This window comes from Gossypium arboreum, chromosome 3, assembly GCF_025698485.1.
Source record: "Gossypium arboreum isolate Shixiya-1 chromosome 3, ASM2569848v2, whole genome shotgun sequence".
In the NCBI taxonomy this organism is placed as follows: domain Eukaryota; kingdom Viridiplantae; phylum Streptophyta; class Magnoliopsida; order Malvales; family Malvaceae; genus Gossypium; species Gossypium arboreum.
This window is the reverse complement of record NC_069072.1, coordinates 10,371,935-10,390,770: the sequence shown is the minus strand read 5'-3', so window position 1 is coordinate 10,390,770 and position 18,836 is coordinate 10,371,935. Positions and strand designations below refer to the sequence as shown.

Here is an 18,836-nt window from a genome sequence, read left to right as displayed (position 1 = left end):
CGCAACCACTGCTCCATTTAGGCCCTATTTCGGGATGTTACATTTCTCCCCCTTTAGGGATTTTCGTCCAAAATCTTACCGTGAAGAGATTTTGGTACTATTTTCGCATAGCCTCTTGAGTTCCCATGTAGCCTCATCTACCCCGTGTCTATTCCATAGTACTTTCACAAGTGCAATACTTTTATTCCTTAATTGCTTTACCTCTCGAGCTAGAATCTTTACCGGTTCTTCACCAGTAAGTCATGTCCGTTGAATCTCAACCTTTGTCTAAGAAATCACATGTGACGGATCTGAATGATAACGACGTAGCATAGACACATGAAATACATTTTGAATCTTCTCTAACTCAATCGGGAAAGCTAACCAATATGCTAATGGTCCGACTCTCTCAATCACTTCAAACGGTCCAATAAAACATGGACTTAGTTTGCCTTTCTTGCCAAATCGAGAACTTTCTTCCACGGGATACTTTCAAAAAAAAAAACTTTGTCACCAACTTGATATTCAATCTCTTTTCTTTTAAATCGCATATGACTTCACCGTCTGAAGTCGCTTTTAAACAATTTCGATAACTTTCACTTTTCTTCATTTCTTTAACTAGATCAACCTCAGAATCCGGCTTTCTTTAAGCTCATCCAATATAAAGGTGTGCGACATTTACGTCCATACAAAGCCTCATAAGGTGCCATCTTCAAACTCGATCGATAACTATTATTGTAGGCAAACTCTACTAATGGTAAATATTTTTCCCAACTACCTTGAAATTCTAATACACAACATCTAAGCATATCTTCAAGTACTGAATAACTCTCTCGATCGACCGTCGGTTTGAGGGTGGAAAGTCAGACTAAAACTCAACTTTGTGCCCAAAGCCTTCGTAATTTCTTCCAAAACCGTGAAGTAAATCTTGGATCTCTGTCGAAATGATCGATAATGGTACCTGTGTAGTTTGACTATCTCGACATATACAACTCGCCAACTTGTCAAGTGAATAATCCATACTGATGGGATAAAATGAGCCGACTTCGTTAACTTATCAATCACAACCTATATCTGCATCTTTCTTTCTCGGTGTAAACGGCAATCCTGTCACAAAATCCATAGTAACTCGATCCCATTTCCACTCAGGGACTAGCACAGGCTGCAATAAACCTGAAGGTACCTGATGTTCGGCCTTTACCCGCTGACAGATCAAACATCTAAAAACAAACTCGAAATGTCCTTTTCATTCCTACCCACCAAGACATTTTTTTTTTAAATCATTATACATCTTTATACTACCTGGATGAATAGACAAAGAACTACTATGTGCTTCTTGTAAAATCTTTCGAATAAGCTCATCATTCTTCGGTATGCATACCCTGTCTCGGAACATCAAACAACCGTCGAATCGATCCGAAAATCGACTCTACATCCGACTCAAGACCGATCTCTTTTGGTTAACAACTCACTGTCATTTTTTTTTTTGAGCTTCACAAATTTCTTCAAGAAACATCGGTTTAGCTCTCAACTCAGCTAAGATAAAACCATCATCTGATAAGGCTAGACTAGTGTTCAAAGCTCTTAATGCAAATAAAGATTTCCTACTCAAAGCATCAGCAACAACATTTGCCTTACCTGGGTGATAATCGATCACTAGCTCATAATCTTTAATCAACTCTAACCATCTTCTTTGCCTCAAATTCAAATCTTTTTGAGTCATCAAATATTTCAAACTTTTGTGATCAGTGAATATGTGGCACTTCTCACCGTACAAATGATGTCTCCAAATTTTCAGCATAAAAACAATGGCGCTAGCTCTAAATCATGTGTCGGATAGTTCTTCTCATGTGGCTTTAGTTGTCTAGAGGCATAAGCAATTACCTTCCCTTCCTGCATAAGTACACAACCAAGTCCATTCATGGACGCATCACTGTAAATCACAAACTCCTTACCTGGTTCTAGTTGCACTAAAACAGGAGCTTTAGTCAACAATGCTTTTAACTTGTCAATACTCTGTTGACACTTCTCAGTCCATTCAAACTTAACATCCTTTCGCAGCAATCTTGTCAGCGGGGTAGCTATCATGGAAAATCCCTCTACAAATCGCCTATAATATCCGGCAAGACCAAGAAAACTTCTAACTTTTGATACATTTCTAGGAGGCTTCCAATCAACAATGGCTGAAATCTTGCTCGGATCAACCTTAATACCTTCACCTGAAACAATATGTCTAAGAAAACCAACTTCTCGTAACCAGAACTCACTTTTGCTGAACTTGACATACAACTGATTATCTTTCGAATCAGAAAGCGTTCTCAAATGCTCGCATGCTCGGCCTCATCATGAGAATAAATCAAGATATCATCAATAAACAAAACTACAAACTTATCCAAGTACGGTCCGAAAATTCGGTTCATTAAGTCCATGAAAATGGCAGGAGCATTAGTCAAGTCAAATGGCATCACAAGGAACTTATAATGACCATACCTAGTCAGGAAAGCAGTCTTCAAGACATCTGACTCTTTAACTCACAACTGATAATATCCGAATCTCAAATCTATCTTGAAAAACACAGAGCTCCTTCAATTGATCAAACAGATCATCAATTCTAGGCAATTGATACTTGTTCTTCATTGTTACCTTGTTAAGTTGCCGATAATTTAAGCGAATCTCATCGATCCGTCATATTACCTTGTTTCAATTCCAGAATTCCTTTCTCTTCGGTCAATAAACCTCTCGATCGATGTATTTTTACGAAATTCCTCCCGAAAGAAATCCCAAGTGACCCTCTCCTTTGGTACAACGATACAAGTGTCTTCCACCAGTAGTAGGTCGAGTCTCTAAGAAGTGATACTACACATTCCATACATTCCTCGGTGTACAAGATAACTCATCAAAGACTCTGATAGTATTTTCTAACCAAAATTCTGCTCTTTCGCATCATCATCTTTTGTTGCTCAAAACTCTTCTGCCCTTTGTTTCCTGATTCTATCAACTGGTGGCTTTTCTCTTATCACTGTACCTGTGATTGGGGGAGCTTGAGCTACATGGGTAGCCTGAGAATCATGAGGGGGTGGAGGTCTAACTGCCGGATTCGTACGAACGAACTCGGCAAACAAATCATTCAAAGCTTGGAAGAGAGCTTCTCGAGTCACTCCTCCCTGATTAACTCACATCGCCTATTCTCGATGGTGCTACCCTTCTACGGAGCAAGCGCATTACTTTCTACATCATCATCACCAGCTCACTCGGGATCTATTACAATAAAACAAAATATTTAAAAATCGCGGAGTTGTCACACTATCAAAATACAAGTATGGCATGTATAGCTAGACTTTTCTCACACTAGCTGTTCCGAGAACCGACTAAACCTGCTCTGATACCAATAAATGTAACACCCCCACGCCCGAAACCATCACCGGAGTCAAGCTTGAGGTGTTACTAAACTTATCTTACCTTTTAAACAACTCTAAATCACTTATTTTAATTTTCGGAATAAACTGTTTTTCTGCATCATGGTTACTTAAAAATTCATTTCTCGAGTTTCAAAACTCGAAATTAAGATCCGTAAATTTTTCATGAAACTAGACTCATATATATATCTACTAATTTTTTCTAGAATTTTGACTTAGCCAATTAGTACAGTTTATTAGTTAAATTTTTCCTGTTTCAAAACTCGACTGCACTGACCTCTTCTTACTACGAACCATTTTTCTTCCTGTACAAAATTCATATGACTAAGTCGTTTGTTTCGCTCAAAACTAGATTCAACAAGCATTCTAACCATATAAATTATACCTTCTAATTAGTTTTGTACAATTTATGGTGAATTTCCAAAGTTGAAACAGGGATCCAGAAATCGCTCGACCCTGTTTCACTAAAACTCAGATATATCATAAAATATAATACTTTTACCTGTTTTGCTTATTCCATAAGAAAATATACATAATAATCTTTAATTTCTTATATTATTCATCTTCAAACTATGTTTTTACAATTTTTAGTGATTTTTCAAAGTTACATCATTTCTGTTACTTGAATCTGTTTTTAGGTTACTTTCACATTTTTCATAATTTTCATGTGATAATCATCATTCAATCATACATATTAATAAACATGTATATCATCAGCTATTTTCTTAGCTAATCACTAGCAAGTATTTACACATCATTCATTATTCATATTATACCAAAAGTAGCTAAGTTTCTATACATGCCATACCCAAAATAAAACGACTAGTTATACCGAGTTATTTCTTTGATAGTGTGATCGGCCTCCGACATTTCCTTCGATCCCCGAGTGACTAGATAAGTACTATAAGAAGAAGAAAATAAAGAGATTAAGCACTAGGCTTAGTAAGCTTACAAGCAAATAAATCACAACATTCAACATAATGGATAATTATGCATAATATCATCTAACATCATAAATTTCTTTACTTCTCAATTTCTATCTTATTCTTTATTCCCTTACCTTCTTTCTTACCTGACCTTTCCTTTTTCATAAGTATAATCTACTTTTCCTTTGCTGCTAATTCACTGTAATTTAACTCGTATCCTGACCCGTTGAACCACTCGGAATACTAAGGATACTAGGTCGCTTCTGCTCTATCAATATCTCGCCAATGCCATGTCTTTGACATGGACTTACATGAATTATTCTGTCTCCAATGCCATATATAATATGGACTTACATGGCTCAATCCTGTCTCCAAAGCCATATTTCTAATATGGACTTACATGGCTCATTTTTACATCATCTGTCAACCCTAATATCCTAACATTCCTAGGGTTCAACCGGGTTTTCTAACACTTTTCCTCTGTCACTTCACCTTAAATTCGACTTTAAATATTTTCATAACATAAATATATAAATGCTGAAATTGACAATAATAATGTAAAATAAAAGAATATTGCATTTATTTACTGTAAACTTACCTTGATACAAAATGTGACTAAACCTTACACTTTAGTCCTTTACTTTTTCTTTTCCTCGTTCTTCTTGGATTCTTGATCTATAATATAAAATATTTCTACCCATTAGCATTTATTTGATTTCTATTTCACTTCACAATTTATGCTGTTCAAAATTTGAAATTGCACTTTTACCCCAAAATTTACAGCTTTTACAATTTAGTCCCTACTCAATTCACCCATCAATTGAACTAATTTTTCTAAATTAACACTTTTATTTTATCATTATAAACTATTTCACAGCCTTTGATATTCTGAATTTCAACACCAACATCTAATTCACAATTTTGCTCACAATTAGGTCCTAAATACCATTTTCTATCAAAATGACTTAATAAAACAATCTTAATATGAAATTAGAACTTCAATTTCATAATAATTCATCATAAACTACCCTTACTCAGCCAGGGTAACTTCCAATTTCACCCACCAAATCAAAAACTAATGAATTAGATGATTGGACCTAATTGTAAAAGTCACAAAACATAAAATTACTAAGAAATAGTAAAATTGAACTTACATGGTGCAAAAATATGAAAAACCAGCATAGGAGACCTATTACGGTGTTTCGGCTGAGAAAGATGAAGAAATGTCTAGATTTTCAATCACATCATTTTTTAACTATTAACTTTTATGCTAATTCCAATTTTGTCCCTTGTTCACATTGTTTTCTTGCTTATTGCATACCCAAACCGTCCAGCCATTAACCTTTGGGTCTAATTGCTCTTTAAATCCATCTTTTAAATACTTAAGCTATTTACTCACAATTTAATAAATTTTGAGTTATTTTCGCTTAGTCCTTTTAATTAATTAGCTATCCAAACATCAAAATTTTCTAACGAAACTTTAATACTAACTCAATGACACTTCATAAATATTTATAAAAATATTTATAGCTCGATTTTCAAATTCGAGGTCTCGATACCTCATTTTTGACCCGTCTGACCTAATAAATTATTTTAATTCACTAATTTCACCATTTCACAAATTCTTCTAAATTCTTACTTGACTCATAAATATTAAGTTACTATCTTGTTCAATCTTATTTGTCCGATTTAGTGATCTGAAATCACCATTTTTGACACCACTGAAAATTAGGCCGTTACATTCTACCTCGGATTTGTGGTTTCGCAACCACTGTTCCATTTAGGCCCTATTTCGGGATGTTACATTTCTCCCCCCCTTTAGGGATTTTCGTCCCGAAAATCTTACCTGTGAAGAGATTTTGGTACTATTTTCGCATAGCCTCTTCGAGTTCCCATGTAGCCTCATCTACCCCGTGTCTATTCCATAGTACTTTCACAAGTGCAATACTTTTATTCCTTAATTGCTTTACCTCTCGAGCTAGAATCTTTACCGGTTCTTCACCGTAAGTCATGTCTGGTTGAATCTCAACCTTTGTCTAAGAAATCACATGTGACGGATCTGAATGATAACGACGTAGCATAGACACATGAAATACATTTTGAATCTTCTCTAACTCAATCGGGAAAGCTAACCAATATGCTAATGGTCCGACTCTCTCAATCACTTCAAACGGTCCAATAAAACATGGACTTAGTTTGCCTTTCTTGCCAAATCTGAGAACTTTCTTCCACGGGGATACTTTCAAAAAAAAAAAAAAACTTTGTCACCAACTTGATATTCAATCTCTTTTCTTTTTAAATCTGCATATGACTTCGCCGTCTCAAGTCGCTTTTAAACAATTTCGATAACTTTCACTTTTCTTCTTTTTTAACTAGATCAACCTCAGAATCCAGCTTTCTTTAAGCTCATCCAATATAAAGGTGTGCGACATTTACGTCCATACAAAGCCTCATAAGGTGCCATCTTCAAACTCGATTGATAACTATTATTGTAGGCAAACTCTACTAATGGTAAATATTTTTCCCAACTACCTTGAAATTCTAATACACAACATCTAAGCATATCTTCAAGTACGAATAACTCTCTCGATCGACCGTCGGTTTGAGGGTGGAAAGTCAGACTAAAACTCAACTTTGTGCCCAAAGCCTTCGTAATTTCTTCCAAAACCGTGAAGTAAATCTTGGATCTCTGTCGAAATGATCGATAATGGTACCTGTGTAGTTTGACTATCTCGACATATACAACTCGCCAACTTGTCAAGTGAATAATCCATACTGAACGGGATAAAATGAGCCGACTTCGTTAACTTATCAATCACAACCTATATCTGCATCTTTCTTTCTCTGTAAACGGCAATCCTGTCACAAAATCCATAGTAACTCGATCCCATTTCCACTCGTGGACTAGCACAGCTGCAATAAACTGAAGGTACCGATGTTCGGCCTTTACCACCGACAGATCAAACATCTAAAACAAACTCGAAATGTCCTTTTCATTCCTACCCACCAAGACATTTTTTTTAAATCATTATACATCTTTATACTACCGGATGAATAGACAAAGAACTACTATGTGCTTCTTGTAAAATCTTTCGAATAAGCTCATCATTCTTCGGTATGCATACCCCGTCTCGAACATCAAACAACCGTCGAATCGATCCGAAAATCGACTCTACATCCGACTCGCACTGATCTCTTTTGGTTAACAACTCACTGTCATTTTTTTTTTTTGAGCTTCACAAATTTCTTCAAGAAACATCGGTTTAGCTCTCAACTCAGCTAAGATAAAACCATCATCTGATAAGGCTAGACTAGTGTTCAAAGCTCTTAATGCAAATAAAGATTTCCTACTCAAAGCATCAGCAACAACATTTGCCTTACCTGGGTGATAATCGATCACTAGCTCATAATCTTTAATCAACTCTAACCATCTTCTTTGCCTCAAATTCAAATCTTTTTGAGTCATCAAATATTTCAAACTTTTGTGATCAGTGAATATGTGGCACTTCTCACCGTACAAATGATGTCTCCAAATTTTCAGCGCAAAAACAATGGCAGCTAGCTCTAAATCATGTGTCGGATAGTTCTTCTCATGTGGCTTTAGTTGTCTAGAGGCATAAGCAATTACCTTCCTTCCCGCATAAGTACACAACCAAGTCCATTCATGGACGATCACTTGTAAATCACAAACTCCTTACCGGTTCTAGTTGCACTAAAACAGAGCTTTAGTCAACAATGCTTTTAACTTGTCAAAACTCGTTGACACTTCTCATCCATTCAAACTTAACATCCTTTCGCAGCAATCTTGTCGGTGGGTAGCTATCATGGAAAATCCTCTACAAATCGCCTATAATATCCAAGCAAGACCAAGAAAACTTCTAACTTTTGATACATTTCTAGGAGGCTTCCAATCAACAATGGCTGAAATCTTGCTCGGATCAACCTTAATACCTTCACCGAAACAATATGTCTAAGAAAACCAACTTCGTAACTGAACTCACTTTTGCTGAACTTGACATACAACCGATTATCTTTCGAATCAGAAAGCGTTTTAAATGCTCGCATGCTCGGTCTCATCATGAGAATAAATCAAGATATCATCAATAAACAAAACTACAAACTTATCCAAGTACGGTCTCGAAAATTCGGTTCATTAAGTCCATGAAAATGGCAGGAGCATTAGTCAAGTCAAATGGCATCACAAGGAACTTATAATGACCATACCTAGTCAGAAAGCGATCTTCAAGACATCGACTCTTTAACTCACAACCGATAATATCCGAATCTCAAATCTATCTTGAAAAACACAAGAGCTCCTTCAATTGATCAAACAGATCATCAATTCTAGGCAATTGATACTTGTTCTTTCTTGTTACCTTGTTAAGTTGCCGATAATTTAAGCGAATCTCATCGATCCGTCATATTACCTTGTTTCAATTCCAGAATTCCTTTCTCTTCGGTCAATAAACCTCGATGATGTATTTTTACGAAATTCCTCCCGAAAGAAATCCCAAGTGACCTCTCCTTTGGTACAACCGATACAAGTGTCTTCCACCAGTAGTAGGTGAGTCTCTAAGAAGTGATACTACACATTCCATACATTCCTCGGTGTACAAGATAACTCATCAAAGACTCGATAGTATTTTCTAACCAAAATTCGCTTCTTCTCGCATCATCATCTTTTGTTGCTCAAACTCTTCTCGCCTTTGTTTCGATTCTATCAACTGGTGGCTTTTCTCTTATCACTGCACTGTGATTGGGGAGCTTGAGCTACATGGGTAGCCCGAGAATCATGAGGGGTGGAGGTCTAACTCGCCGGATTCGCATTTAACGAACTCGGCAAACAAATCATTCAAAGCTTGGAAGAGAGCTTCGAGTCACTCCTCCCGATTAATCACATCGCCTATTCTCGATGGCGCTACCCTTCTACGGAGCAGCGCATTACTTTCTACATCATCATCACCAGCTCACTCGGGATCCATTACAATAAAACAAAATATTTAAAAATCGTCAGGAGTCGTCACACTATCAAAATACAAGTATGGCATGTATAGCTAGACTTTTTCTCACACTAGCTGTTCCGAGAACCGACTAAACCTGCTCGATACCAATAAATGTAACGCCTCACGCCCAAACCATCACCGAGTCAAGCTTGAGGTGTTACTAAACTTATCTTACCTTTTAAACAACTCTAAATCACTTATTTTAATTTTCGAATAAACTGTTTTTTCGCATCATGGTTACTTAAAATTCATTTCTCGAGTTTCAAAACTCGAAATTAAGATCCGTAAATTTTTCATGAAACTAGACTCATATATATATATCTACTAATTTTTTCTAGAATTTTGACTTAGCCAATTAGTACAGTTTATTAGTTAAATTTTTCCTGTTTCAAAACTCGACTGCACTGACCTCTTCTTACTACGAACCATTTTTCTTCCTGTACAAAATTCATATGACTAAGTCGTTTGTTTCTCTCAAAACTAGATTCAACAAGCATTCTAACCATATAAATTATACCTTCTAATTAGTTTTCTACAATTTATGGTGAATTTCCAAAGTTGAAACAGGGATCCAGAAATCGCTCTAACCCTGTTTCACTAAAACTCAGATATATCATAAAATATAATACTTTTACCTGTTTTGCTTATTCCATAAGAAAATATACATAATAAGCTTTAATTTCTTATATTATTCATCTTCAAACTATGTTTTTACAATTTTAGTGATTTTCAAAGTTACATCATTTCATTACTTGAATCTGTTTTTAGGTTACTTTCACATTTTTCATAATTTTCATGTGATAATCATCATTCAATCATACATATTAATAAACGTGTATATCATCAGCTATTTTCTTAGCTAATCACTAGCAAGTATTTACACATCATTCATTATTCATATTATACCAAAAGTAGCTAAGTTTCTATACATGCCATACCCAAAATAAAACGACTAGTTATACCGAGTTATTTCTTTGATAGTGTGATCGGCCTCCGACATTTCCTTCGATCCCGAGTGACTAGATAAGTACTATAAGAAGAAGAAAATAAAGAGATTAAGCACTAGGCTTAGTAAGCTTACAAGCAAATAAATCACAACATTCAACATAATGGATAATTATGCATAATATCATCTAACATCATAAATTTCTTTACTTCTCAATTTCTATCTTATTCTTTATTCCCTTACCTTCTTTCTTACCCGACCTTTCCTTTTCATAAGTATAATCTACTTTTCCTTTGCTGTTAATTCACTGTAATTTAACTCGTATCCTGACCCGTTGAACCACTCGGAATACTAAGGATACTAGGGCCGTTCTGTCTCATCAATATCTCGCCAATGCCATGTCTTTGACATGGACTTACATGAATTATTCTGTCTCCAATGCCATATATAATATGGACTTACATGGCTCAATCCTGTCTCCAAAGCCATATTTCTAATATGGACTTACATGGCTCATTTCATTCGTCTGTCAACCCTAATATCCTAACATTCCTAGGGTTCAACCGGCTTTCTAACACTTTTCCTCTGTCACTTCACCTTAAATTTGACTTTAAATATTTTCATAACATAAATATATAAATGCTGAAATTGACAATAATAATGTAAAATAAAAGAATATTGCATTTATTTACTGTAAACTTACCTTGATATAAAATGTGACTAAACCTTACACTTTAGTCCTTTACTTTTTCTTTTCCTCGTTCTTCTTGGATTCTTGATCTATAATATAAAATATTTCTACCCATTAGCATTTATTTGATTTCTATTTCACTTCACAATTTATGCTGTTCAAAATTTGAAATTGCACTTTTACCCCAAAATTTACAGCTTTTTACAATTTAGTCCCTACTCAATTCACCCATCAATTGAACTAATTTTTTCTAAATTAACACTTTTATTTTATCATTATAAACTATTTCACAGCCTTTGATATTCTGAATTTCAACACCAACATCTAATTCACAATTTTGCTCACAATTAGGTCCTAAATACCATTTTCTATCAAAATGACTTAATAAAACAATCTTAATATGAAATTAGAACTTCAATTTCATAATAATTCATCATAAACTACCCTTACTCAGCCAGGGTAACTTCCAATTTCACCCACCAAATCAAAAACTAATGAATTAGATGATTGGACCTAATTGTAAAAGTCACAAAAACATAAAATTACTAAGAAATAGTAAAATTGAACTTACATGGTGCAAAAATATGAAAACCAGCATAGGAGACCTATTACGGTGTTTCGGCTGAGAAAGATGAAGAAATGTCTAGATTTTCAATCACATCATTTTTTAACTATTAACTTTTATGCTAATTCCAATTTTGTCCCTTGTTCACATTGTTTTCTTGCTTATTTCATACCCAAACTGTCCAGCCATTAACCTTTGGGTCTAATTGCTCTTTAAATCCATCTTTTAAATACTTAAGCTATTTACTCACAATTTAATAAATTTTGAGTTATTTTCATTTAGTCCTTTTAATTAATTAGCTATCCAAACATCAAAATTTTCTAACGAAACTTTAATACTAACTCAATGACACTTCATAAATATTTATAAAATATTTATAGCTCGATTTTCAAATTCGAGGTCTCGATACCTCGTTTTTGACCCGTCGACCTAATAAATTATTTTAATTCACTAATTTCACCATTTCACAAATTCTTCTAAATTCTTACTTGACTCATAAATATTAAGTTACTATCTTGTTCAATCTTATTTGTCCGATTTAGTGATCTGAAATCACCATTTTGACACCAACGAAAATTAGGCCGTTACATTCTACCTCGGATTTGTGGTTTCGCAACCACTGTTCCATTTAGGCCCTATTTCGGGATGTTACAGGTTATGTCGAATCATGACTTCTTGTAGCTTAGGTAGCAATGATGTATTGCTAGATGCCACTCATTATTTGTAATATTAGAATCGTTCTAGTATTACTGCTAACGTTACAAGAACGTACAGGGTCACACCCTATGGTTGAAACAAACGGAATCCGAACATAGTTGGTATTATTTTTTAGTTGTCACATGAATTAAATTGATTATCGAATTAATTTAATTGGGCAGTTAAATATCGAATGAATTATATGTACAAGTAAGTTGTACACATAATGAGAACATGGTTAAATTAATATATATGAATTTGATTTGTATAAAATTTAATCGAACATAATTTATCAAATCTTTTTATAATTATTGTTTTACGATAGAATATTATTATAATTGTTATATTTGTAATTAGTGTATTTGGTTAATTATTATAATAAATTTTGATTCATATTAAAATATCAACTATTCCCTAATTAGGAAATATGAGATTTTTATGAAAAACATAATATACCCGAAATATATAGAATGAGGTCTAGCAGCCGTCAAATAGATTTTTCTCTTTGAAAAAGTTTAAAAGAGTTCTTGTCGTTTGTTGTCACACTAGGTGGATTATGTAGAGGCTGAAACTTTCCGTAGCGGTTCGGAATCAGCGTACAATTACGTAATCAGTTTCACAACAATTATCTTTAGTTTTCCAGACGATTAAAGGTAATCGTTCATCCCTTGTCACACTGATTCGTTCCTCGCACGTGGATCCCTGAATGTGATCACTAGATTTATTTTTTTTCGTTGCTTCATGGCATGTACCGGTGTTCTAACAGTTGGGACACATATGTGATAAAGAGTCTTTTAATACAAAGCAATTTTATTGGCTTAAAAAAATATTTTATCATATGTTAGGATGGAGAATATTAAAATTAAAAGATCTTAAAACGTAACATTTCAAAATGATAGTATTTGTAATTATTTTATTTTGATAAATAATTTTGAAAATTGAGATTTTCATAAATAAAAATATTTATGAAATAAAAAGAATAGTCTTAAAAATAATATATATATATATATATATATGAAAATATGCAATATAAGTGTCATTAGATTTGTACATAGAGAAGGAAATAGAGCGGGTAAGGGTGAAATTTTTCAAATCCATCACCGCTCCACAGTTGGCGTGCTCTACCCTAACACTCGCCTTGCTACACTATGTATGTTTAATCTTAAAAGTCACTATCACTTCCATGAATATTTGAATATATCCATCCTATCCCACTCTACTATAATTTAATTTTTGTTAGTTATTTATAATATTTTCAATCTTTTAAGCATATTTGGTTAAAAAATGAAATAAAACATAAATTGATGACTAGAGATAAAAATCCCAAGTAAAAAATTAGGATTAACGTTGAAAGTAAAATTCCAAAAGAAAAAATATTTTAACATGTTTTAATATTTTTATCCTTTTAATATATATATTTATAAAGATAGAATGATAGTTTTGTATAATGAGAGTGGCAAGCAATTCTGATAACGTTTTTTAAAAACGCTTCATTTGGAGTACATTCATCTAAATTTTGCCATCGCCATTTGTAAGCATATAATAATATTACTAGTCTAAAATATACAGTAAAATAAAATAAAATGATATTTTAGAACTCATGATTTTATTTTATAATACAACTCTGTGAATCAAATAAAATAATTTTTTTGATAAATTTTAAAACCGTGCCTTTTTTTTTTTTAAAGAATTTGAATGAAAAATTCGATTGGTTTAAACTCCTTTTTGCAATTTCATATAAAATTTGAAATTCTCCCATTTTTATCTAAACAATTAAATTTTTTAAAAATTAAACATTTTCTAAACTCTCGTCTAAACTTATCTAGTACAAAAGATGCGAGTATAAATATAATAAAATATATTTATCTTATTATTTAAAAGTTGAAAAAGATTATCAATAATTATAAGCATTATATATATATAAAAAAATCTCATAGATATATATAAAAGAAAATGCTGAGCTAAAATTTTGCGCTAAAATTATGTAATACAATTAATAACAATCTAATTTTTTATTATTAAAAGTTCAGCAACGTCATTTAATTCAAAAACTAAATTACCCAAATTCATGTAAATTCAAGTCTAAAACTTTCCAAATTTTAAACAGATTAAAATTACCAACAACATAAAAGAATAGTGATCAAATCTTTTGTTGATATCCAAAAATTAAGATCGAAACTCTATTATTATATCTAATTCTCCTGATTTGTAATATATAAAATAAAATAATTAAATTAATTGAGTCTTAAATCGATTGGTATCAAAATTATTATCGATATAAAAATGTGGATTCAAGCACACTATAATATATTTTTCCTCTTTAGTTAAAAAAAAAAAGAGAAAATAACTAAAATTCAAAAAAATGATTAAAAACCAAAAATGTCCAACATAAACAGACCAGACCCATCAATATTGACAAGTCTAACTGCTCCGACAACTCTATGCGTGAACTCTCGAACTTTATGAACACAACATGACCACTCACATTTGTTGAAGGTCACTTCAATGCACATTTACTTTTCTAGTTGAGCCCCGTAGTGGTTGTTTGTGGCCCAACCTTTTTTATTTTCAATCTTATTAACCCCTCCAAAGACAAGGACTGAGAAGGAAAGACCCAAACCCTAAAATCATTGGATCCACACACGCACACTATTTACATCATATATATATATATATAATAAAGTAAAAAGGTTATAATCAGTTTTAATAAAGGCAACTTGTTTTTTTCTTCCCTATTTTCTGAATTCATCCCAATCTAAGTCCTAATCTATCTATGAGCATAAACATGGGACTTAAAATAAATAAATATGGACCCACATATATTGATGATGCATGAACGGATCATCACAACCATCTCATCTCTTACCTGCTTGTTGAAACCCGCAAGAAATTTGTCGTTATGAAGGCCAAGAAAGAATCTAAGAACTTAGCTTAGAGATGAAGTTAGGCTTCATATATTCATACATATATAGGCTTAGAAATTAATATAAAATGGATTTTTCTTAATTAAAATACAACAAAGAGGGAGCACATGTTGATGTTAGTAATAATCATGAAAGAGATCTAACGGTTGGAAAGAAAATGAGGTTTTGGAGAAAAAGGAGAGGTAGCAATGGGTGGGTGGGTTTGTTTTATGGGGAAAATGGACAAAAGTGAAAGAGGCGTTTGAATGGAACACACATGAGAAAGGGGAGACAAAGGTGGGTCATATTTGGAGTTGTGACCAACACTAACACTTAGTAATAGCTTTTGCATATATAATACAAATTATAATAATATATTAATCCACATTTAATTATTCCCTTTCTAAGTGGGAGTACAATTTTAAGATATTAAAATTCATATGGGTTGGAGTGATAAAATTTTCGATTATATTTTTAAATAAGACTTCAAATTTTATAAATAACAAAAAATATATATTAAGAGAGTTTTACTTTTTATTCAATGATAGGACTTGATTTCATTTCAAATTTAATCGTACCTAATATAATTGGATTAAAAAAAGAAACCCCAAAACTTTTCTCTCTCTCGTAGTTAGTAAGATTCGGATAGATCTTGGCAAAGCAAGAAAATTGCATAAAGAAATACAGATTTCAACGTCAATCACGCTAACATCCTAAACAATTATTATTCATCATCAACACGTAAAGATGGGTCTCTTTTCGTAGTTGTAAAACACCTGAACATTCATTCCTTCATTTTCTTCCCCCTTTCCGTCCATTAATTTCGATACCCCCCAAACCCTACTTCCATTTATATTCAGACCAGGCAAGTGAAAGCTTTGCTTCACGTGGTTGACTTAGACTAAACTCCCATCTTGCCATTGCCAGAAAGTTTTATCTGATGTGAAACATGCGTAACCCTTTCTAGATATGCACCTGCCCTATAACCCTACAACATTATATAATGCATGAGTGTATTGACACTTTTAAAAGTTTGGGGTTGTGTGGAAGAGAAGTTCTATATCTATGTCATCCATGAATAGTTAGATTATCGATATATCGCCATTACCATACGTTTAAAACTTGAAATTCAAGGTTTTTTTCCCCACCTTTTTTTTCCTTTGTGTGTGTGTGGGGTAATTTTGGGAAACACAGCTAAGTGGTGCTATATATATATATATATGCATGCATGGATTTACATGTTAGATTTAATTTGACTTTTTAGAGAGAAATGAGGGGCGAGAGTGGTGGTGGGTGGCGGTGTCGGCTCCTGAGATTGAGCTGAAGTGAAGCGCGGGAGAGAGAGAGAGAGAACAAATAAAAACAAAAATTAACAACTATAAAAGAGGAGAGAGAGAGAGAGAGAGAGAGAGAGAGAGAAGGCATTTTTGGTAGCAGAGAGATTTGCCAGGGAATTAAAGACTTAAGAGATGGGCATCACGGCGTTTCATTGGAGACAGTTCCACTAACGTTACTGTTTTCTTAATTAATTAATCTACTTGATAAATAAAGAAAGAAAGAAAGAATAAATTCATGGTGATTACCAAAAAAAGGTCCCCAGTTTTCCAACATGTGTCATCATCTCGAATGGAATCTTTTTATTAGTACACTCATTTTGTTTGTTAGTAAATTTAGTTAATTAAAAACCATACCCTGTTGATGCCCACCATGAACAGGGATCTAGCTACCTATAGAGTCTACATAGACCTCACTTCACTTCAGATTACCCTCACCGGCTCCTTGGAATTGAACGTGTCGTGTAAGAACATTATTTAGAAATCTGTCATTAACCCAACCAATGTATGAAAACAACTTTATTAGCTTCTCATTGGCCATTCAAACCTTTTCCATCTACAGCATAGTGGTCCAGATCACTCCCCCTTACCTCCTATCTGTTTTCTAACCTAATTGCTTCACGTTCTCTACAAAAGTTCCCATTATATTAAGAACCTCCCACAATTGCTTTTTGGATACCCATTTTCACTCAAATGATGCTCCTTATTTAAAATAAATAAATAAACATGGACCAACTCAATCATTTTTATTCTTGTATGTATAAATATAAACAAGCTTTAAAAAAACCCCAAAAAAGAAAATAAATGCAACGCAATGCATTGATGAAGTAACAGTATCAAATTAGAGAAATAGGTACACTAAGCGAAGACAAGGCTTGGGTGAGGGTCCCAAGTCAAGTGTTCTCGGGTCTTGTCGTGTTCCCTAATACTCTCTTTTTCTTTTTCCCCCTTGGGATATCCGAAATCTTTCTCTTTCATCCTAAGTTGTACTGTTCATGTTCTACAAATCCTTTTTTTTTTTTATCATGTATATATACCCCCACACATGCAACTCTTCCCCTTACATTACATTACATTGAACAACTAAACTATTCTTCTTCATTTCTCTTTCTATTTTTCTCTAGTTAACATGGCAGAGTTAGAATACCAAGCTAATACCAAAACCAACAGCGCCACTACTGCACGTCTAAAGCTCTTCGGCTTCAACGTCTCAGAAGATGATGATGTTTTGGAATCCAGCACCACCAAAGATCCATCATCAGGGTCTTCAGAGCCAGGTGGCTTCCCTGCTCCTGGTGACCGCAAATACGAGTGTCAGTATTGTTGCCGTGAGTTTGCCAACTCTCAAGCTTTAGGAGGTCACCAGAACGCTCATAAGAAGGAAAGGCAACAGCTCAAGCGTGCTCAACTTCAAGCCACTCGAAGCGCCGCGGTTTCGTTTGCTAGGAACCCTATCATCTCTGCTTTTGCTCCTCCACCGCATCTCTTAGCGTCGGCTACACCCGTCGTGGTGCCAGCTGCGGCGGGACCGTCTTGGGTTTACTTGCCACGAGGAGGGCCACCTCCTTTCCACGTCTCACATGGCTGTGTGATTCCAAGCGCTGGTGGTGGAGGAGGAGGTGGTGGAGTGGGGAGGGGGCCAGCGGGGGTACCTTATGGTGGTGGTGGTGGTGGTGGTGGTTTGGGGGATCCGGGCGTAAGCGTTGGCCCCCAAGTGATGCAAGGTGGGGGCCACCATGGACGTGGTGTTGATGGACCCTCGTTGCGTAGGTTTTCAAAGGGAGATGGTGGCCCCAGTTTTGATGATGCATTGGGCTTAGATTTGCACCTTAGTCTTGCTCCAGCCAGGCCTTGACTCGGTCTTTAGTGTTTGGGATCTTTGTACATTTTCAAACAATTTTATTTTTTTATTTATTTTTATCAGGGAAATTATTTGTTTCACTTGCACAAAACTTTTTTTCCCCTTTTTTAAAGTTATATAATCACTTAACTTTCCTCACCAATTTTAATTTTGTATATTAAGATCTAAATTTAGAATAAAAACTTCATGTATGTAACTCAATTTTCCTCACCAATATGAATTATCTTAAACATCTAAATTTAGAACCAAAACTTTCATGCATATGAGTTAATAGCTTCTTCCCTACTATTATTCTATGTAGCTAAATAAATTAAAAGCTGAAATTCTAGCATCCAAAAATAGGAGCCTAAATAATTAAAAAGGATGGAAACAGTGAGGCACATTTGACATTAGACAAATTTTGTGTCCGTACCTTACAATATATATGCAATTAATGTGTTTATCAAATGAAACACACCCTACAGCTTCACTGGTTGGTTGGTCATTGATGAGTAATGTCGAAAGGTAACACCACAA

At 34.2% G+C, this 18,836-nt stretch overlaps 1 protein-coding gene and 1 long non-coding RNA gene across 2 annotated transcripts; one reads left to right on the top strand and one right to left on the bottom strand.

The window, feature by feature from the left end:
* Positions 1 to 4,007: 4,007 nt before the first annotated feature.
* LOC128290302 (uncharacterized) lies at positions 4,008 to 4,983 on the bottom strand. The gene is made up of 2 exons (XR_008280035.1): positions 4,920 to 4,983; positions 4,008 to 4,296 (listed from the first exon to the last, which is right to left on the bottom strand). It is a non-coding gene; the product is annotated as an uncharacterized LOC128290302 (long non-coding RNA).
* Positions 4,984 to 17,392: 12,409 nt separating this feature from the next.
* LOC108485915 (zinc finger protein GIS3-like) lies at positions 17,393 to 18,411 on the top strand. Its single transcript, XM_017789758.2, has one exon. It carries the CDS (start codon positions 17,589 to 17,591, stop codon positions 18,312 to 18,314), a length of 726 nt encoding a protein of 241 aa, XP_017645247.1. The 5' UTR covers positions 17,393 to 17,588; the 3' UTR covers positions 18,315 to 18,411.
* The last annotated feature ends 425 nt before the right edge of the window (positions 18,412 to 18,836 follow it).

Coding starts and splice junctions, on each gene's coding strand:
- LOC108485915 (XM_017789758.2), top strand. CDS start 17,589: ATGGCAGAGTTAGAATACCAAGCTAATACCAAAACCAACAGCGCCACT.